Source organism: Phycodurus eques, chromosome 8, assembly GCF_024500275.1.
Source record: "Phycodurus eques isolate BA_2022a chromosome 8, UOR_Pequ_1.1, whole genome shotgun sequence".
Classification (NCBI taxonomy): Eukaryota; Metazoa; Chordata; class Actinopteri; order Syngnathiformes; family Syngnathidae; genus Phycodurus; species Phycodurus eques.
The window spans coordinates 20,288,335-20,308,452 of record NC_084532.1 but is presented as its reverse complement, the minus strand read 5'-3'; the positions used below and the strand labels follow the sequence as shown (position 1 = coordinate 20,308,452).

Here is a 20,118-nt window from a genome sequence, read left to right as displayed (position 1 = left end):
GGTATTTACCCCCTCATCAAGTGGTAATTAGCGCACACGTCCTGTCTGTCCTGTTGAACACCAATCCCCACCCCCCTCAAGATGTGATTGTACTTAACGGAACATCAATCAGTTCTTTAAGGAACCTCTGGGAAGCCCCTCTGATGATCAAACTCTAAATTTACAAGCATGTGGAGGGGCTGGGGTGGGGGTAAAACTAGAGGACAACCTGAGGAAGAAGGGGGCTGCAATGATGGATAGCGGGGGTGAAAAAGGTTAACGAAGGCCAACAGTGTGTGCCTGTGTGGTACCAATCTCCCAACTAAAGGGGCCTTTTCTTTAATCAGGGAGGGGGTACGGGCAGAGCAGAGTGCCTCCAAATCATGCATTACATCCATAATAAGCCAGAGGCCGCCTATCAAAGGCTTCACAGATAGTTAAGAGCAGATCTGCCCACTGAGAGTTTTGTGACTCACGCGGCTTCTGCAGTTTCCTGCACTTTGCTGCCCTGGGAATGGTGGCCAGGACGGTGGAATCCACATTAGTCTGAGGTCATTCCCCCCGTGCCACTAAATTGCTGAAAGCTGGCGTGCCGCTGCTGTGTCTATAGCTGATTTTCGTTGGCAGTGCAGCCCAGACTCGGGACGCGGGAACGTAATCAGATGAAAAGAAAGGGCTTGTTTACGCTTTCAGAGCCTGGCGTTTATAGGATTCTCCTGGACTCTTATCCTGGAGTAAATTACTGTATGTCAGCAGCTCCTTTTACCCTTCCCGCACTTTTCCATCTTTTTCTGTGTCGCTGGTCTGTATAAACGGCACTGACACGGAAGGGTGGAACAAACTCAACCCAGAAGTGATCCGCCTTCAGAGGTGGTATTGGAGCTGCAGCACAGGCAGGACAGCACCTGCGCATATGGGAATTCCAGGGACCGTGGTGTGAAGTTAAACACTCGACAAGCACTTCTCATGCTATTGTGTTGAAAGCAATGATTATACTGCGTAGACCCCACACCACCATCACAATTTTCAACCAGTATTCTTTCAACTTTCAGGGCATAATTCTTTTAAGTCAAAAAGAGGTCTCTGTTGATTTTTAAATGCATTTGCTGGACAGAGGTGCCTTGAGATGTGAGTTTAATTTGTTCAGTTACCACACTCAAATCATCTTACCCTATTGAAATGAATGGAAATGCAATTAATGCATTCCAGCCTGGGCTGGGTGATAATAAAATGATAGATACTGTATGTCAACGTGACTTTTTCTTGATAAACACATGACACGGTTCAATAGATTGCATTGGTTTTGCATGTAGATTTAATAGGACCATGCCAAGTTATGTTGACAAACCGTAGCACATTAGCAGCGAGACGCACCAGTCGCTGATGTTTGCAGCCTAAATTGGAATTGGAGAACTTTTGCAGGGTCAGATTATACATGCTCAGGAATATATACATGGTTTATTTGTCTTACACATTTATATAATGTTGCATGTCATGTTCAATTTTTGACGGAAATATTTAAATCAAAAGGTTTCGAGAAAGAGGGAACATTTAAGATTGGAAAAAAAAAGTGATTTGTTTCATATTGTAACATAGATCGATATCGACTGATATCCCCATATTGCCCAGCCCTATCTATGCACTGTTGGAGTATTAGTGTTTATGACTGGTTTCATTTTGTAATTTATTTTTTCTTTTAAGCATTAATATTAATTTATGGAGCTGGTACTGTGGACGACTGGTTAGCACATCTGCCTCACAGTTCTGGTGACCGGAGTTCATATCCCGGCCCCGCCTGTGTGGAGTTTGCATGTTCTTCCCGTGCCTGCGTGGGTTTTCTCCGGGCACTCCGGTTTCCTCCCACATCCCAAAAACATGCATGGTAAGTTAAATGAAGAGTCTAAATTGCCCTTAGGTGTGAATGTGTGCGTGAATGGTTGTGTGTTTATATGTGCCCTGCGATTGCCTGGCGACCGGTTAACGGTGTACCCCACCTGAAGATAGCTGGGATAGGCTCCAGCAGCCCGCGACCCTAGTGAGGATAAGCGGCAAAGAAAATGGTTGGATGGATTAATTTATGCAATTGCAATGCCATGCTTTTAGGTTAGTACATAATCATAGCCATAAATTACATTTGAGTAATAATTGGCATAATATTGTTCTTCAGTGTTTCGGTTTTTGGCCTTGGTTTCCTCATTTTTTTAAAAATTTTTTTTTGTTTTCTGACATCCAATGGGCATTTGGACCTTGGTACCTCCTTACATTTGACACTTTTTAACTGCAGATCTTCAGGGAAATATGGGGGCAAGAATCCGTTTGCTTTTGGATTATATTATTTTAACGATGCCTTAGGTAGCCATAGTCGTTGTCGTAGTTTTCACCTCTTTACCTGTTACAGTTTTTCTTTTACCTTAGTCTCTTGACTTTTGGTGCATGACTTCATGACAACTGTTGCAAGAATCCTCTTGATTTAAAATTTATTTTAACCAAATTATTGAGTTAACTGAGATCAGTTATTAATTGGCATGCTGGCCTTGCCTCGCCATTTCATTGCTTATTGATCAATGCCAGCTGAAGAACTGTATTGATTTCTGCAATTTATGACCAATCTGCTTTAAACCTATAGGGATTATTGCTTTCTCAAATGAAGAATCCCTTTGATTTTGCTCTTGATATAAGATGGTTGAGGTATCTGATCAAAGATCTGCCTCTGATCTCTCGACTAAATTTTGTACTTCAACATTCCAGGCTCAATGTCAACGTAAGAATGAAACTGATGTTGATTTTTTTTTTCTTCTTTCTTCCTGCCCCTCCACATCACTGCCACCTTCAAGCATATGTGTGATGCTCCGGTGTGTTCCAGTGAGTGAGCACAGACATGACATATGCTCCATGGCCTCCGCATGGCCCACATTTACATTATTCAAATGAGACATGCACAAAAGGGAAGTGACAGAAAGCCCAGGAGCAAGATCAGGGCTCTGTCACAACTGTCACTTGCTCCACTGGCCAGACGGCCTTGACCCCCGTCCTACCACTACGGGAACAGAGGACAGGTGAGATAGACACCAGGAGAGAGGCAGTGTAAAAAAGTACTGACCAACACAAAGAAATTAACCGGTCGATGAATATTTAAAAAAATAAATCTGCCTTCACGAAGTTAATAACGCTCAGTTTTGAGTGTCAGAGAGGATCACAAGATAAAATAAAATAAAATAATAAATAATAAAATGACAAAAAGTAAAACCCTTTGAGATGCCTAACAGACACATTATGGGGACTAGCGGACAGTTAATGCACTCTTTGCTGAAATGTCTCATATACGGCAAGCTGTTAGTGATTATGTGTTCGGCTCATGCTATTCACTGGTTGGTATGATTTGTTTGTGTATGTACCCACCCGCCCACCAAAACAAATTAATTAATTAATTAATTATTAATAATAATAAAGATAATGTTCATATTATCTTTAATACTGTATTTTATAAAAATATACCGTAATAACATAAATACAGTGTAAATAATTAAACAGCTTGTGCATCATGATTAATTCATTGTGCAGCTCCTTCTGGTGTTTGCACTTCAGCAGTATAATCCAGAGAAACACATATACATTTGATGTTCACAACTGCTCATTAAACTGCAGTAACATTAGTCGTTTATTTTTTTCAGAACACTCTATGTGCCTGTGAGTATAGTTATATTGTTGGTCTATGTGTTGCTGCACCATTTGTGTTAGAATATTTGTTGCTTAAAGGGTTAAAACACCGCAACACCAATGCTATTTGTTTGCCCGTCCATGGCATTTTGCATTGTGCATTAGCATTAAGATAGCGAAATTTCCAAAAGTAAAGTTACGTGATTTTTTTTGTTTTTGTTTATAAACAAAAGGTGTAATTCTCTTTGTTTTATGTTTATTTTGACATTAAACTTCAACTGGGAAAGACAATAAATAGCTTGAAGCAAGCACGTGACCTCTTTTTTTTAAATAAATGTTTGCTATTTGTCAAACTGCTGCTTGTTGTGGAGTCAATTAAGTTCAGTTCGCTGCCACCATCTCGCATTCATATCTAAATTTTTTGCTCACCAGTCCAAGCAAAAAAATAGTCCAAGCAACAGTTCTTATCTTGAAAACTCGCAAGCCGCATTATTCGTAAGTCAGGGTAGCACTGCATTAATTGTGTTACCAAAAAAAAAAAAAAAAAAGAGTTTCTCTTGTATCATGTTGTAGCTAAATCAGATGGGTTGTCCAACACAGCCAAACAAATGAAGAAATGTAATTTATTTTTAGTAATTGTATCATGAATTAAAACCCCTCTTCAAAATGTAGGGTAAGTATTCATTTTCTTTATTAAAATTCCCACCAGACATAATAGCTCTCAAAATAGAGCATTATTATCTTTGTATAGTCAACGCTCTTATATTGGATCGCACAAGCGGTGTGTCTAATGAGGTGTCTGGTGAGTGTGTGTTTAGAGGGAAATTGGTGTCACCTTTCAATTAAGATGCACAATTGGCAACATGACTCTGCAAGTCATTATGAGTGAGGCATTAGAACAAAGATGGTTGACTAGCCCAGTGCAACACTTAGTGCTGTTCAACTGTGTCTCCTAATGAGGAGCATGCCGCCTCCAAAATGGGGAAAAACACCCGCTCACATCTGCACGTATACACACACGTATGTGAATGGATGACGAGGTTACAGTATGGTTCAAATTAGTCATTTGGGAGAGGAAGCATGCATCTTTTTTCAGTTTAGGGTGTACTTCATGCTCCTGCAATGGCACGAGTATAAACACAGGGGCATGCGTTCCAAGTGTACACATCTTCAAAGAGAGTTCCTTTGTGGCAAACGTGGCGATAAATAGCTGGATGTGCGATCATGCACATCATATTTCCATTCAATATCTTCTTGATGACTCACTCCGCCTCACACTTTAAGACAGGGGTGGGTAACCTACATGTACGGCACATTGGAGCCTTTGATCCAGCCCACCATGCAAATCAAAAAACAAATTAAAGGACCTATCTAACGCTGCGAACATTGTCACTTATTCCATAGTTCTGGATTTAAAAACCATGTCTGAAGAAAAAAAAAAAAAATAGACTCAAAAAAAATAATGTTTGGCTTGTTTTCTGATGACATATTTGATTTTCAGCTAGATTTTGGCCCGCCGACATTTAGGTTGAAACCTGCATGATTGGCACATCAGCCTGCTGATTCAGCAACAGAAGACGAGCACATTTCCTTATCCTAGTACGTTTTCTTGGTTGCTTCACAAATCTACTGGACACTATTGGTCTGTCCCCAATTTGTCTATTATTTTTACATAATATTAAACAAATTAAAGTGGTGAAAACAGCTTGAGATTAAATCTATAAATGCTCATGAATAATAAAAATGTCTGGCAAGTGTTATAATACAAGCCTATTTCCTCGTTCTGAGGAAGCAAGCTGAGCAGCGTAATTGTTGTCTGTATTGACATTCTGGATTTTTTTTAGACAACAAGTGAAAATAGTGAGATATTGTACATTTGAGTTTTCTTGTTTTGTTAAACGCAATCACTGTAACGCTTTGGTGCAGATTGGAGCCATATGGAAGTAAGTGTGTGAAGATTTACTGTATTTCCGCCTAATACTCACCTCATCATTTTTATTTATTTAATCACTCATGGCTCCAAGATCTTTGAAAAAGAGTTTGGGAAGATGACACAACACAGGTGTTTGCTTGAAAGTTAAAGGCTTTTTGTAAGGTCGGACTATTTTTTTTTTTTTTGCATATTAAATTAGCGATTGAACATAAATGGTCATATTCATAAATATTTAGTTGATGTGAGTATTTCTGATATTATCAGAAATGAAGGTCAGTTTCATTTTCCTGAGTAAATATGAGTACATATAGAAAACTTGTTCATGAAATTTAGGCCATCTGGATCCTATAGGTCCTTTAAAGCTGCAAGCAGTGACGTACGGCCCCTTGCAGTGCCACAAAAGTTGAAAGGGGCGCTGGATGCCTTATTTGATGCAGGTATACGGTGTGCTAGTAGTGGAGTTATTGAGCTTTATATTTCCGCCAATGGGGAGTGCCTATGAATCCTTCATGGCACAGAAAACATTTTATCAAGATCTGACCTTGTGGAGTTATTAGTTTTGTGTTTTGCTGGGGTCCGCATCTTTGAAGCACACCTGGAAATGGACAAAATAAGCCTAAAAGCCTAAAAGCTAAAATAAGCCGCTTTTTTAAAAAAAATAATAATAAATAAATAAAAAAGGCTGACTTCTTGTGTTATTTTGGTTGTAGCTTTTTACACTTTTTCATATGTCCTTAAATGAGCAACATGCATACCAAATTTCGGGTGCTACGTGAAACAGGAACCGGGATCAAATTTGATTTCGAATTGGGGAGCCGCTACCGACCCAATTTTAGGAGTGACATCACTGAAAGCGCTACCAAAAGTACATTTTCACCAGGATGAACATGGTTACAAAATTTTATGTTTTGAGCAATTACATGAGGGCCTTTGCACTGCCTGCTCAGGCCAAAGTAAAACTTTAGAGGAACTTTTATAAAAAGCCCCAAAAGATTTAATTCAAGTTGTATATGACAGCGTTGGTTTGTTTACTCATTAATTACCTCGTCCAAGCACAAGAATCCAAAGATGAGAAGTAGTTGTTTCTGTTTGAAATTTAACACATTTAATTTGTTAGCTAATAGGATTACTCCACTCCTCAACAGATATCTATGTGTATCCTAGTGGTCCCTCGTTTATCGCGGGGGTTACGTTCCAAAAATAACCCGCGATAGGAGACATCCGCGAAGTGGGAAACTTTATTTTTAAAAATTATTATACTATGTGTTTTAAGGCCGTAAACCTCACCATTAACATTTGTTGTTTCTTGTTGTCTCTCTTGTTTAAACACGCTCAAAGTTCAAACCTGTGTAAGAAAAATAAGTACATTAATATTATTATTGCTATAATTGCTGTTGTTGTTGTTGTACTTATTATTATTGTTAATATTATTGTGTAACGAAACAAAGGTCAAAACCTGTTTTAAGACCCAAATGTCTGTTTAAGAAATAAAAATGTAAACATTTTCTGACAAATAATGATGACAATTTTTAGAAATAACAAATTAAATTTTAATGAACAACGTATGAGGTTGAAAACAAGAAATTATTAATTGTGCCTCACGCATATTTGACGCTTCCTCTGACTAGTCACTCTTCGTCCTGACCCAGCTCCGCTGTAGCGTCCTTTTCCAGTTTTTTTCCGAGAGAAGAACATAGTTATAGGTAGTTGTTGCCGCTCTTTTTTCTTCTGGGCGAGAAGATTCTTAGAAGCAGACATCCCACCTTCGATAGCACCTTCCTTTGCCTTTTAGGTGCGACCGCTGGTGCCCTTGTCGGTGCAGCACGTTTCGTCGACATTGTTGGTTATGTCTGGGAGAAAACTTGCAAACAGGAGGCACTTTAGAGTCACACTGCGAGCAATCGAACACTAATTTAAATTTAGCAACCACTAATCCTAAAAACATGGCACTACATATTGAAATTATGTGTATGTCTTTATCTGGTTGTGCCACTGTTGTGTGTGTTAAAGTAGCAATGATTTGAACATTTTGTCATTACCTGTGTAAAGGTAAAGGTTTTACATTTGACGCATGTTAATATCTCAAAAATTCAAAGGTTGAACCTTAGTCTCACACAATATGCTAAACTGACTTTCAAAGGCATATTTTCCCCTGAAAGGCAGCACTAGACGGGCATTTGACCGTCTTGAGTTTTTTAAGGCGAATCTTGCCTGTTCTCACCCAACTTTGTGTCACTCTGCTGCGGTTAGCAAATACACATCTTCCCTGCTTTGAGTAGCCCACTTATTTCCTGGCCATAACCCACATACACACACTTTCCAGCGTGTTTTAAAGCCACGCAAATCTGGCAGCGCAGCTGCTGGCTCGTGTATAAAAACCACTAATCCTAAAAACATGGCACTACATATTGAAATTATGTGTATGGTAAATAGTGCTGGATCGTCTCATGTTTGTTGTTCGTATTTGTGGCTACAGACAAGTGTGATTATTGTAAGCTAAAAGTATCCCAAAAAAAACTTGACTGTAACATCGATATTTTTATGGCCTGATTGCCTGACAGTAAGACAATATTTTTCCTGCATGTTGCTCTATTTATGTTTATGTGTGCCAGCAAAGAGAGGGTGTTTAAAGTCTATTGGGACTTTATGGAGCTTCCTCTTGCACCTGTGATAATAATAGGAAATAAAAACTAAAGATCAACCTGTACGTCATGCGTAAGAACGCCTTACTGACTCTTATTATTTCCTGCATGGCCCAAATCAAACAAGACACTGGAGACGGGGGTATGTCTGTCTTTAGGGCAACAGGTGCATCACATTCCTCTCCAGTGCCAGGCTCACATATTTAAAAGTATTAAATGCAGTAGTTAGTCACTTGTAGCGATACAGTATATCCAAAGGGTGCCAAGTAAATAGAAGAGAGCTCCTCTAGTCCTCTGCGATTGGCTGGCAACCAGTTCAGGGTGTACCCCGCCTCCTGCCCGATGACAGCTGCCATAGGCTCCAGCACGCCCGCGACCCTAGTGAGGAGAACCGGCTCAGAAAATGGATGGATTCTCTAGTCCTGTGCAAGGGGTTAAAGGCTTTCCGACACGTCTGGCTCAGTTCAAGCAGGGAGGCTTCGTTGCATGCGTAAAAAAAAACAATTTATGGGCTCGTAGCATTATGCTTAAAGTGCCCGCCTCGGTCAATGGTGAAAAAACATATAGGGAATGCCTATAAACTTATATCATTTAAATGTAAAATTGAACAATAGAGATTAGGAAAAGCCAAATCTGACATCAGATCAATAATCAGCATTAACTAGTAATAAAAATGGTAAAACGTGATAGCAGCTGCCAGTGATCATAAAAAAAAAAAAAAAAAAACAGCTTCCTTATTTTAAAGGATTATTATCTGGTTGTGCCACTGTTGTCGTATTACATTGGAACTAATAAAGATATCACGATCGTGATTGTGCAATATATTGGAAGAAAAGCATCTTTGATAAACCTCCACCATATCACGGTTCATTGTATTGTGAATTTTAAAGCGATAGTTTTTTAAGGGTTTATACAGTGTACACACAAGTCCGAATTTTGAGTCTTCAGTGTAGTACCACATTGTGCTGCAGGCACTGAGGTCGCTGGGAAGAGATGCAGAGAATTGCATTGTTCCCACAGAGCAGAGAGAATGCATGCATGTTGTTGTTGAATGCTCTCGATGCGTTGCTGCTTTGTGTGTGTTAAAGTAACAATGATTTGAACATTTTGTCATTACCTGTGTAAAGGACCTTTGGGTAACTCATCATACGATGTACAAAAGTCTAGTTTGAGTTTACTGGAGCACTAACTGTTGTTGCATTGTGTGATTAATGCTGGCTGGTTTCAAAAGCATCTTGTCCTTCTAAATCAATAAGGGAGGAACTTTTGGACTCTAATGGTTAGTTTAGTCATGAGGGATTCTTCTTTTTCTCTGAAAGACTATTCAAAGTATTAAATGTCTTTTATCCACATGATTTATTCACTATAGCGTTGGTAAATTACCCTACAGATTTTAAGCCTTTCTGAATATGAGTGTTGTTTTAATCAATTGATTCAAAGTCCAAGTCTCCTGTTGGCGGCCTGTGAAGTAATGTCTCTTTTGTGTTGCCTTCACACCCACAGGATGTAACGATAAAGGAATTGGGTGCCGGAGCCAAAGTCAGACTCTATAAACCCGCTGATGAACCCAGTAAATCCCGCAAAGGAGCCAGAGCCAAACTGCCAAAGGTTGTTAGCTACTAATTGCTACATTTCGAGGGTCCATTCATGATATGGCGCCCCAGTGGCAGAAAGCAGGGATGCTCGGCTAATTAAAGCGGCACAGACACTGTTGTCCCGCAATGTTCCCAGGACAGCCTGTTCTTTTAAACTACTCATATTGGGAACAGCTTGCAAAGGGTCAATAATCATCTGCCTCTCACAGGCAAAGGTCACCGTCCATTCCGGCGGGATGGTGACAAGATTGATTTGTGGCATTTTACCCTCATTTTTGAATATCAACTCTCATCGGAGACACCCCGGAGAAAAACTTACATAATGCCTAATGAGCAACTGGAAACGCTCCAGCACTCCCAGAGCCTTTCATTTCCACCTCAATGCCGAATAGAGTACGCCCCTGCCCTTCTTCTTGCCTCATTACTGATCCGTTCTGATCGTTCTGCTGCGTATTCTGCTGATTCGAAATACCAAAGCCCTTCCACCGACCGTTGCTTAGGTGCAAGGTTATGACACAAATCAGTCGGTACGTTTACAGTATTTGGAAACATATGTACATGCTAATTTTTCTATATGTCCATCCATTCTGGAGCTGGACCCTATCCCGACTATCTTAGGTGGAAAGGCAGAATGCGCAATCAGAGGGGACATATAGAGATAGACAACCATTCACACTCATAGTCACTAAGTGGGTTCATGCTGCCTGCATGAAAGTCAAGTGAGTGAACCACCTTACCGTCAGATACTATGCTTCTGTATTTGCAATTCTCAATATTTGTGAGGCCTAATCATTACCGCATCCCTCCATTATCAAGGCTAAACCCATAAAGAAGACATAATATTACATTTTAGCATAGTTATCACCCTCTCTAAACCGCCATGTTCAGAGCAGCCGGTTTAGGTGTGCTGTCTCATGCAAATAAGCAACTGTTTCGCCCACCCCCCTCTAATGCAGTGTGATCAACCATCCATCCATCCATTTTCCTCCGCTTATCTGAGGTCGGGTCGCGGGGGCAGCAGCCTCAGCAGGGAAGCCCAGACTTCCCTCTCTCCTGCCACTTCCTTCAGTTCTTCCGAGGGATCCTGAGGCGTTCCCAGGCCAGCCGAGAGACACAGTCCTGGGTCGTCCCCGGGGTCTCCTCCCGGTGGGACGTGCCCAGAACATCTCATCAGGGAGGCATCCAGGAGACATCCTAATCAGATGCCCGAGCCACCTCATCTGGCTCCTCTCAATGCGGAGGAGCAGCGGCTCTATTCTGAGCCCGTCCCCGATGACCGAGCTTCTCACCCTATCTCTAAGGGAGAGCCCGGACACCCTGAGGAGGAAACTCATTTCGGCCGCTTGTATCCGGGATCTTGTTCTTTCGGTCAGGACCCACAGCTCGTGACCATAAGTGAGGGTAGGAACATAGATCGACCGTTAAATCGAGAGCTTCGCCTTTCGGCTTCGCTCCTTCTTCACCACAACGGACCGATACAAAGTCCGCATCACTGCAGATGCGGCACCGATCCGCCTGTCGATCTCCTGTTCCATTCTTCCCTCACTAGTGAACAAGACACCAAGATATTTGAACTCCTCCACTTGGGGAAGGATCGCATCCCCGACCTGGAGAGGACACTACACCCTTTTCCGACTGAGGACCATGGTCTCAGATTTGGAGGTGCTGATTCTCATACCACCCGCTTCACACTCGGCTCCAAACCGCACCAGTGAGAGTTGGAGATCACGGCTTGATGAAAGCTGGGCGGTGACCGAAGGCAGGGACCTAGGCGATCCGATCCCCGGCTACAGAAGCTGGCTCTAGGGACGTGATCAACCAAAAGTACAGCAGTGAAACCATGGATGTTTAAACCGGAGTTCTGAGACATAGCGAGAGGAGAGTCCCAAACAAGTTGGAAAGTCACTGATACAACAGGGTGTTAGTGAATGGTTAGTTATGAATTTTATTTTGCCACGTTATGGGTGGGAGACTCAAACGCCAGAAACCCAAATATGTGTATGTAGTAGTAGTTCAGGATCATTTCCCACGTAATGTCCTCTTAACATTCTCCCTGTGATTGGCTCGTGATCACCCCAGGGTATCAGGCAGCTGGTATAGATAGACTCAAGCACCTACTGTGACTATATGCTGGATAGACTCTACAGAAAATTGATGCATGGACACTGAGAGAATCATCTCACTACCACACTTGTCCTGGCCAAAGTGCTTGGTGAGTGTCTAAAACAAGTTTGACTCATTTCCACAACATATTTCATCAGGGTGGAAGATTCCCGCGACACTTCACTCTCCCCCCTGCACTCACACTCTGGGCGCCATCCAACTCAAACGTGAACTCAGAAAACCCAAAAGATGCTGCACGCTGACGGAAAGTTAGTAAACACAACACGCCCTGAATGAAAGAGTTCCGTGGACGTCGGATCAGAACTGAGCTGGTCCAGCAAACTATGGCAAACCTTATTGCTTCGGGTCAATGAGTTTCATGTAATAACCAATCCTTTACTTAACAGAATATACTCTATGCTGTGTCGCGTATGATATGATATTATATAGTCCTACAATTGCTCACCTACAACTGCTTTTCCGATTTCTTTTCATTACATCTCACCTTTACGATTTGTTAATGCAACTCATTATAAAGCGGTTGCTGGGCAGGGCCTCGCAGCTGTCTATTTAACATCCTATGACCTGGGCCAGGATATGATGCGTACCTGCCTCTTGTAAACACTGGGTGTGTGTTTTCCCCTCTCAATCATCTTGTACTTTAACATACGTAGGTCAAAAGAAAAACACATCAAGGAGGTTGTTATTTTTAGCAACTTTCGCCATCATGTGACACTTTGTTTCTTTAGCTGGTGTGGTTGCTTTGGTTTGACGTCTTTTTCGGTATATTTCCTGCTTTAGTTGACTTCTTAAGCCACTATACAGGTACACAGTGGTTATATGGTCGGCTTACAGAAGGAGGATAAGCGGTAAAGAAAATGGATGGATGGATGTTGCATTTTAGTGCCTTTGAATAAACGGGCACCACGGTGCCTAAGTGGTTAGCACATCTGCCTCTCTATTCTAAGGTGGGATTCAAAGCCGGGCTCTGGCCTTCCTGTGTTGAATTTGTATGTTCTCCACGTGCTTGCATGGGTTTTCTCCAGGTACTGCGGTTTCCTCCCACATTCCAAAAACATGCATGTTAGGTTAATTGAGGACTAAATTTTCCTTAGGGGTAAATGTTTGTTTGTCTATATGTGCCCTGCGATTGGCTGGTGACTAGTCTATGGTGTACCTCACCTCACCTTTCACCCAAAGTCAGTTGGGAAAGGTTCTTTCACACCCGCGATTCTAGTGAGGACGAGCAGTATAGATAAATAGATGGATAGATGAAAGCGTTTCAAATTTCAACAATAATGCTAACATCAAGGCTAGTGCTAATATAAAACAAGAGGTGTCCTGGATGGTGCAGCAATATTAAGATTGCTCAAATTGGTCACCATGGCAATGACAAAAAGAGAATCAGCCTTTTTTTTTAAGCATTTATTTTGGGATACAATTATTAATAAATACCAGATAGGTTACCTCACAGCTGAGGTAATGGTTGTTAATAACCATTAGGACGTAGAAACCCAAAGCCTTGGTGTTTGTGTGCGTTTGAGTGTATGTTTGTATACGTTTGAGCATGTGTGCACAGGCAAGGCAGGAACGTCTTTCTTCGGGCACTTTGAACATGTAAGCGATACGCTGACAGACTGTCTTGGTTCTAACAAGGGTTTCCGAAAAAAGCACATCAATCTCAACTTGAAGGCTCGTTCATCATAATCTGTAACTGAAGACACCCACTGTTCTTTTTGTTTTTGGTTTGTTTTCGATCTCTTCTGTCCAACTCATCGCACTCCCTCATCAAATGCCACTTTTCCTCCCAGCGGCCTCTTCCCTCAGCTGTTCCATGCCACTGTTCCGCTGGGATTGATACAATATTTTCCAACCCTCAATTAGCACAGTGCTTGTTGACTAATTCCAACTGTTTTTGCACCTGAGAGAGCGCTGGAAAAACTGAGTGGGGTGGAGGCAAGGGCAACGAGACCCATAACGGTGCAAGGCCGGAGACAGAGGATGGGTCGACTTCTAAAGCAGCTGTTGTGGAAGCAAAGGATCTCTGCCTTTGTCGTGAGTACGTCCGGTATCCGATTCACTGCTTTGGTCATTAAATATGTACGACCTCCCACTCCAATCTTCAGCCACGTCACTGTATCAGTATCAAGAAATCATGTGGGTCAAGAGGCTTTAAGTCTGATTGAAATTTAGAAAAATTGATTATAGCTAAATAAACAGCTTCATATGGTATTTTGAGATGCAACCGCATGTTCCAATTAAGCTTTTGGCAAGACCGCCGGGGTTTTGGCGCAAGGCTCAACTTGCCGTACACGCCCTCCGAGAGAAGGTGTCTTTATAGCAAAGGAAATGAGAGGATGACGGCTAAAGTGCGTGAAGCATACTGAAAACAAAATACAACCAAAGCTTGAGTGACATGAGCAAGGCTAAAACACTATGGTTAAGGTTAAAACTGAGGGTTTCGGTAAGTTAGGGCACAGGTGTCAAACTCAAGGCCCAAGGGCCAGATCTGGCCCGCCACATCATTTTATGTGGCCCTTGAAAGCAAATTATTTGCGTCAACCTCCATGATTCTTGCTAAAATCTGTACCAAAATTTAAAATTGTCATATTTAATAAATAATAATGTTGAAATATTACAAAAAAATGTTTTTTTTTGTACCAAAACCCTTTTTTACAGTAAATAAATTGAACAGTAGCTGAACAAACTATTATCCTTGACTGCTGATTTCAAAACTAGTTATCCATCAATTTGTTGGCACGTATGTTGACTGGTTAGAGCGTCAGCCTCACAGTTGTTCAATCCCCGGCCCCACCTGTGTGGAGTTTGCATGTTCTCGCCGTGCCTGCATGGATTTTCTCCGGGCACTCCGGTTTCCTCCCACATCCCAAAAGCATGCATTTATTGGAGACTCTAAATTGCCCGTAGGTGTGACTGTGAGTGCGAATGGTTGTTTGTTTGTATGTGCCCTGCAATTGGCTGGCAACCAGTTCAGGGTGTACCCCGCCTCCTGCCCGATGACAGCTGGGATGGGCCAGCACGCCCGCGACCCTAGTGAGGAGAAGCGGCTCAGAAAATGGTTGGATGTAATAATATGATGAAGCAATTAAACATTTATATGGTTTCACGGTCATAACAGCCCTTTGAGGGAAACCATAACGACAATGTGGCCCACGACATAAATTAATTTGACAACTGTGGTTTAGGGGATAGGGTTAGTGCGGAGTCAGGTGCAAGGTTTGGGTGGTTTGGATCTGGGTTTAACTTTAGAGTACTGTTGTTTTAGGGTTTGAGTAAAGCAGAGTTGGTGGTTGGTTAGAGTTACTATTGTCAGGGGCACCAACCATTTAGGTAGGTTTTACATCAGGAATACTTAACACTATGTTTTTGTTTGATGCCAGCCATGCCCAATAGTGTGTTTTAGTGACAAATGTTGGCCACTTCCACTTTTGTTTTTAACAAATAAAGTGATTGTAACACAAATTTCTTTTAACACCGATACACTGATTTGTCACAAAAATAATACTTTCAAAGGCATTAGAAAATTAAATCATCGATCTCATCTTACCTGAATGTCATAGTGACCTAAAATTAAGTGCAGTGGGAGCCCAGGAACAGTTATTTCTGACTTTCAGACAAAAGTTTCAGACAAATAATGAGAGTGACTTGCTGTGGCGAGACAAAAGTCGGCAAAACAACTTGAAGCCTCATCTTTTTTTTTGGTTTTTTTTTTTTATCGCAACACAGAAATGTTTTTATACTTACAAAGTATAGATTATCGCTGATGTTATTCTGCATAATATTTGTGGTGACTGCATTAGGGCCAGGGGAGGCAACTCCAGTATGTCGGACAGATTGTGCTGTTTTTCTTTCAAATATGTACACTTATATTTAATACAGAGTAGTGATTTAAAATGGATGTCTACTGTATGTATGAATTTGCCAATTATTTTTGTTTGTCTATAGGGCAAAAATAATTCTGCTCCATGCGTTGCGCAAACGTTTGACATAACAACGAAACCGACGTACATTAACAAACAGACACGATCAGATCTGTTTCTGCATTTGCTACCTAGATACAAATGTACATCGGTTGTAAAGTTTGTAATACAAATTGCACATGTGTTGTTTTTTTCCACTTCTAATTAGCAAAGGGAGGAAATACGAAAACCATCATGCATTGAACAGATCTATCATCACTAGATGAACAGACAAACAGTGGAAGAGGGCTCTCTTGTAAATTCTTGCCGACATGTAAGAATGATTTTACATTTCTAGCCATGCTTCCTTAAATGTTTACACAGGTCATGCAAATGGTATCTGCTCTGCATGTTAGGACACCACAACTGAAATAGTACCTTATGGTACCTGGAAACAATACATTGATGAGTGAGTGTGCATGACTTTGAATGCAAAAGACACAAGACTCTTGCATGTGCCTCTTTTGGACAGGTGAGCAAATGTCACTCACAACTTGGAACAGTGGCAACAAGCCTGTGAGGGACTTTAACACAACAGCTGCTCCTTCCTCTCCACCTCGGTAGCCATGTGGAAAAACTCTGACTCATCCAGTCGTGTTAAAAAAGAGCCATTAACAAATACATAATTATTACAGTCCGAGGCATTGCAGCGAGCCCCGCCTGTCAGTCAGGGAGTGACGGACATGCAGGCGAGGTCAGCTCATGAGTCAGCTCCTCTGACCTGGTCAAATGTCTGAAAGACATCCATTGATGGACACAATGAGGTGCGGCCGCTGCACTTCTCAGGTGTCCTCCAAACCGCAAACTCTGCATGCACACAACAACCTGTCTGGCTGAAGCTGGACCTCGTACATACCAATTTCTATGTACAGTACTATGTAAAAATGTATTTAAAAGATTTTGACACGAGGACAAATACAGCTAGTTAGCAACAATTCAAGTTCCATACCATTTAGTTTTAAAGAGAGGTCACTTTAACCTTGATAGCTTTAATAACTTTAAAAAAATTTTTTTTTTTTAGCTCAAGTCCCCAATTACTAATGTTTTTTTTAAATACCACATATTGTGCATTTTCTTTTACATATTTAACTAAACTAATAATAAAGGCACATATTTACTACAATGGGAAATGCTGGCCTAGAAAGCATTTGAATGAAAACTACAAAACAATTCCACAGCAAGGTCGCTATATTGCTAGACTTTTAAACAGTACAGTATACATGTAGAGTTTGAACCGACAGGAAGCATGCAAATCCACATTCAGACCTCTTTCCTCAGCATCCTCATCAAAAATGTGATCCCCAAGTCACATGAATAGGCCTTATAGTGTGTGTTTCTGTGTATACCTGCTACTCACAATTGATGAACTTTCATCATAGTTTTGACAAGTTAATTCCTGGGGACCCTTTTTTTTCCCGATGCCAACTGATGCCCGTCTGAAGAAAAAAAAATAAAAATGCACCACCGGTTGTCCCATGAGCCTAAATCCACACCGGAGTGTGCCTGTCTTACCTAGCAACCTGCGTCTCCTGCTCTAAACACAACACAAGAAACTAAGCAGTGATATAGCTGCAGGATATTCCTATGAACGGCAGTAAAAGAGAGCAGATATGAAAGTCCGACCATAAAAATAAAATGTCACAAATCATCAATGCTGCGTTAGCAACTTACTGTCAGCATAGTTTTTCCGCCGCGTGCCGTCCACCTTGCCCGTTTTGTCAATGCACAGGAAGAACTTGTTGGCCGAGTAAAGCCGCCGCAGCCGCACGTCGCCCTCCAGGTGATTGTAACTTCTCGTGTGCCTCTCCAACGTCCACGAGCAGTTTGTGCCGCCCGCCAGAACCTGCAGGGGCTCGTGCCCTAGCCCAGGGTGGCAGGCCCCAGACACGGCACCGGCGGCGGCCAGCAGCAAGGACAGGCATGCCAGGCAGAAGGAGGCCGTGCCGGGCAGCGGGCCAGGTTGTCGCCTGGCGGAGGCCGCGGCGTCAGGAGCTTGTTCAGGAGGATGGAGGTGAGCGACGGAGGGCGTCCATCTGCACATGGTGGGTCACACTCCCAGGGTGCACCTTAATGTGCAAGCTGTAGGCATGCTGATGGGTGGGAGACGTCCCAGTGAGAAGAGTCCTGAGGAGAGAGGGCAGCCACTCACAGCAGACGCCCTGGATGTTGAGCTTTGATTCGGGTGACAAAAGAGCTTCCTACAGCAACGATCTTGTCAAAGTTCCTCCAGAGGTCATCTTCTTGTCTGGCTTTCTCCACTGCTTTAACATATCTTCATTTGATGAAAGCTCCACTCTCCTCCTCGCAGTGAAGCCTGCCGTCCCGTTCCTAAGATAAAAGTCCTGAAGGATGATGCTTGTGTGTTTGTTTGTTTGTTCGTGTGTGTGTGTGCGTGCACCTTGCGATGGTCTGCTCTTTCCAGCTGGGAAGGAACAAGGTGCCTGTCTGAGCTGCTGACCCGTGGCAGGGAGGGAGTTGAATGAGGGTTGATGACTGACTGACTGACTGTGTGTGTGCGTGTTAGTGTGTGTTACCAAGAGAGGGAGGGAGAGACCCGGTGTGGGAGTGTGCGTCTGTATGTGTCAGAGCGAGCGGCACCCGGCGAGTGTGTGTCAGCTCGCTCACACGGGGCAGTGAAGCAGTACGCCAACGGCCTGACTCTCTGCTGCGTGCGGCTCAGCCAGGCAACGCTCTGCTCAGTGGGAGCAGCGGCTGATTTGCCCTGCATTTTATCCTGGGCAGGGCTAGCAAAATCCAAAGAAGGGTGGGGGGTAGGACGCAGGGGGGCTGATTGAAAGGAGAGGGTTGAGGGGGCGGGGCCTCCAAACTCATTCATAACCATTTTAAAACAAAGAAGAAATTTACTCTTGTATGTGAATTTGCCATGTTTTTCATTAGTTTAGGCCATGTACACATGAACACAGATATTTTTGTACTTTTGGTCCACATGCAAACATATTTTTTTGTCCTTAAAAATTAGCTATTTGGCTAGTATCACTTAAAATGTCTGACATTATATCATTTATTCAGTAGGGCGAGGACGTTAATTTTGAAAAATTTATAGAAAGAAATAACATGAATAAAAACTTTTTTTTTCATTTTTGTATTTCCTTACCAGTCATACCAATGGAATTTATAATCTTCAATGAACCTAGCATGCATGTTTTTGGATTGTGGGAGGAAGCTGGAGGATCAGGAGAAACCCTGCGCAAGCACAAAAAAGATATGCGAACTCCGTCCACAAAGGCAAGAGTGAGATTAAAACCCAGACGCGCTAACTACATGCTCCATCCTGCCACCCTGCTGTACATGTAAATGTACTGATTGTTTACTTTCCTTTTGCTTTTTGTGTGCATGGCTACAGACACCTGGTATTACTTATACCCCCCTCCATCCCTAATGCAATGACCTCCACAGTCTCCCCACAATGTGAAGGGCGAACTGTTTTGTAGCACGTTCATATCAGCTCCGTTACCATCCACAGAGACGCTTTGGAGACGAATCTTGAATGACACCTCGCTGATATTTTCTTCTCCAGATCAAATCTTTGTTTTATTGTCGGCACTTTCCGATCATCAAGAGGCAGCTAACGCAGAGCAGGCTGGCCGGCCGAGTGTCTGCGAGTTAGTCCAGACGAAAGCCTGAAAGACGTCCCGATCACCCGTGTGAATATTTCAGCAAAACACTCCCTCTGATCTTTGCCGATTTTCATTTGGTCAAAGAGAGCAGAAATGACAAAAACTTTTTCTGTTATTACCTCCATGTTTTAATTGCTTTTTGTTTTGTTAGTTTGCAGGTGTATGCAAAAACTACTAAAATAACTTCCACAAAACTTTGTGGAGGGCCATGGCCAAGGATGTTTTTATTTTTTATTTATTTGACATATTTTCTTTGTGAATAATTAATAACATTACACATTTTAATGATTCATTCCAACATTTCCAAAGCGTATAAATGCATACAATTTTGTTCGACGCAGGTTGGTGTTGTGGTAAGTGCCATACTGTGTACAATATACAGTAATTCCATTGAACAAAAAAAGCTATTTGAATGAAGATAAAGTCAAATGTTGATTTCACATCAATTTGCCAAAAATCTGAACCCTAGCATGAAATAAATTCCTTTTCTATTATGTCTTAATTCAAAATCCAAACATATCAGGTTGAACGGGTACATATGAGTGTCCACTGTATCCTTGTGTGTGTGTGAGTGTGTGTGTGTGTGTGTGT

General features: G+C 42.0%; 1 protein-coding gene across 1 annotated transcript in view; it reads right to left on the bottom strand.

The window, feature by feature from the left end:
* Positions 1 to 17,930, bottom strand: part of fgf22 (fibroblast growth factor 22) — a 41,765-nt gene extending 23,835 nt beyond the window's left edge. Inside the window, exon 1 of the mRNA XM_061684038.1 lies at positions 17,561 to 17,930. Coding sequence (XP_061540022.1) covers positions 17,561 to 17,930 — 370 coding nt within the window. The remainder of the gene's footprint in view (positions 1 to 17,560) is intronic.
* Positions 17,931 to 20,118: the final 2,188 nt, after the last annotated feature.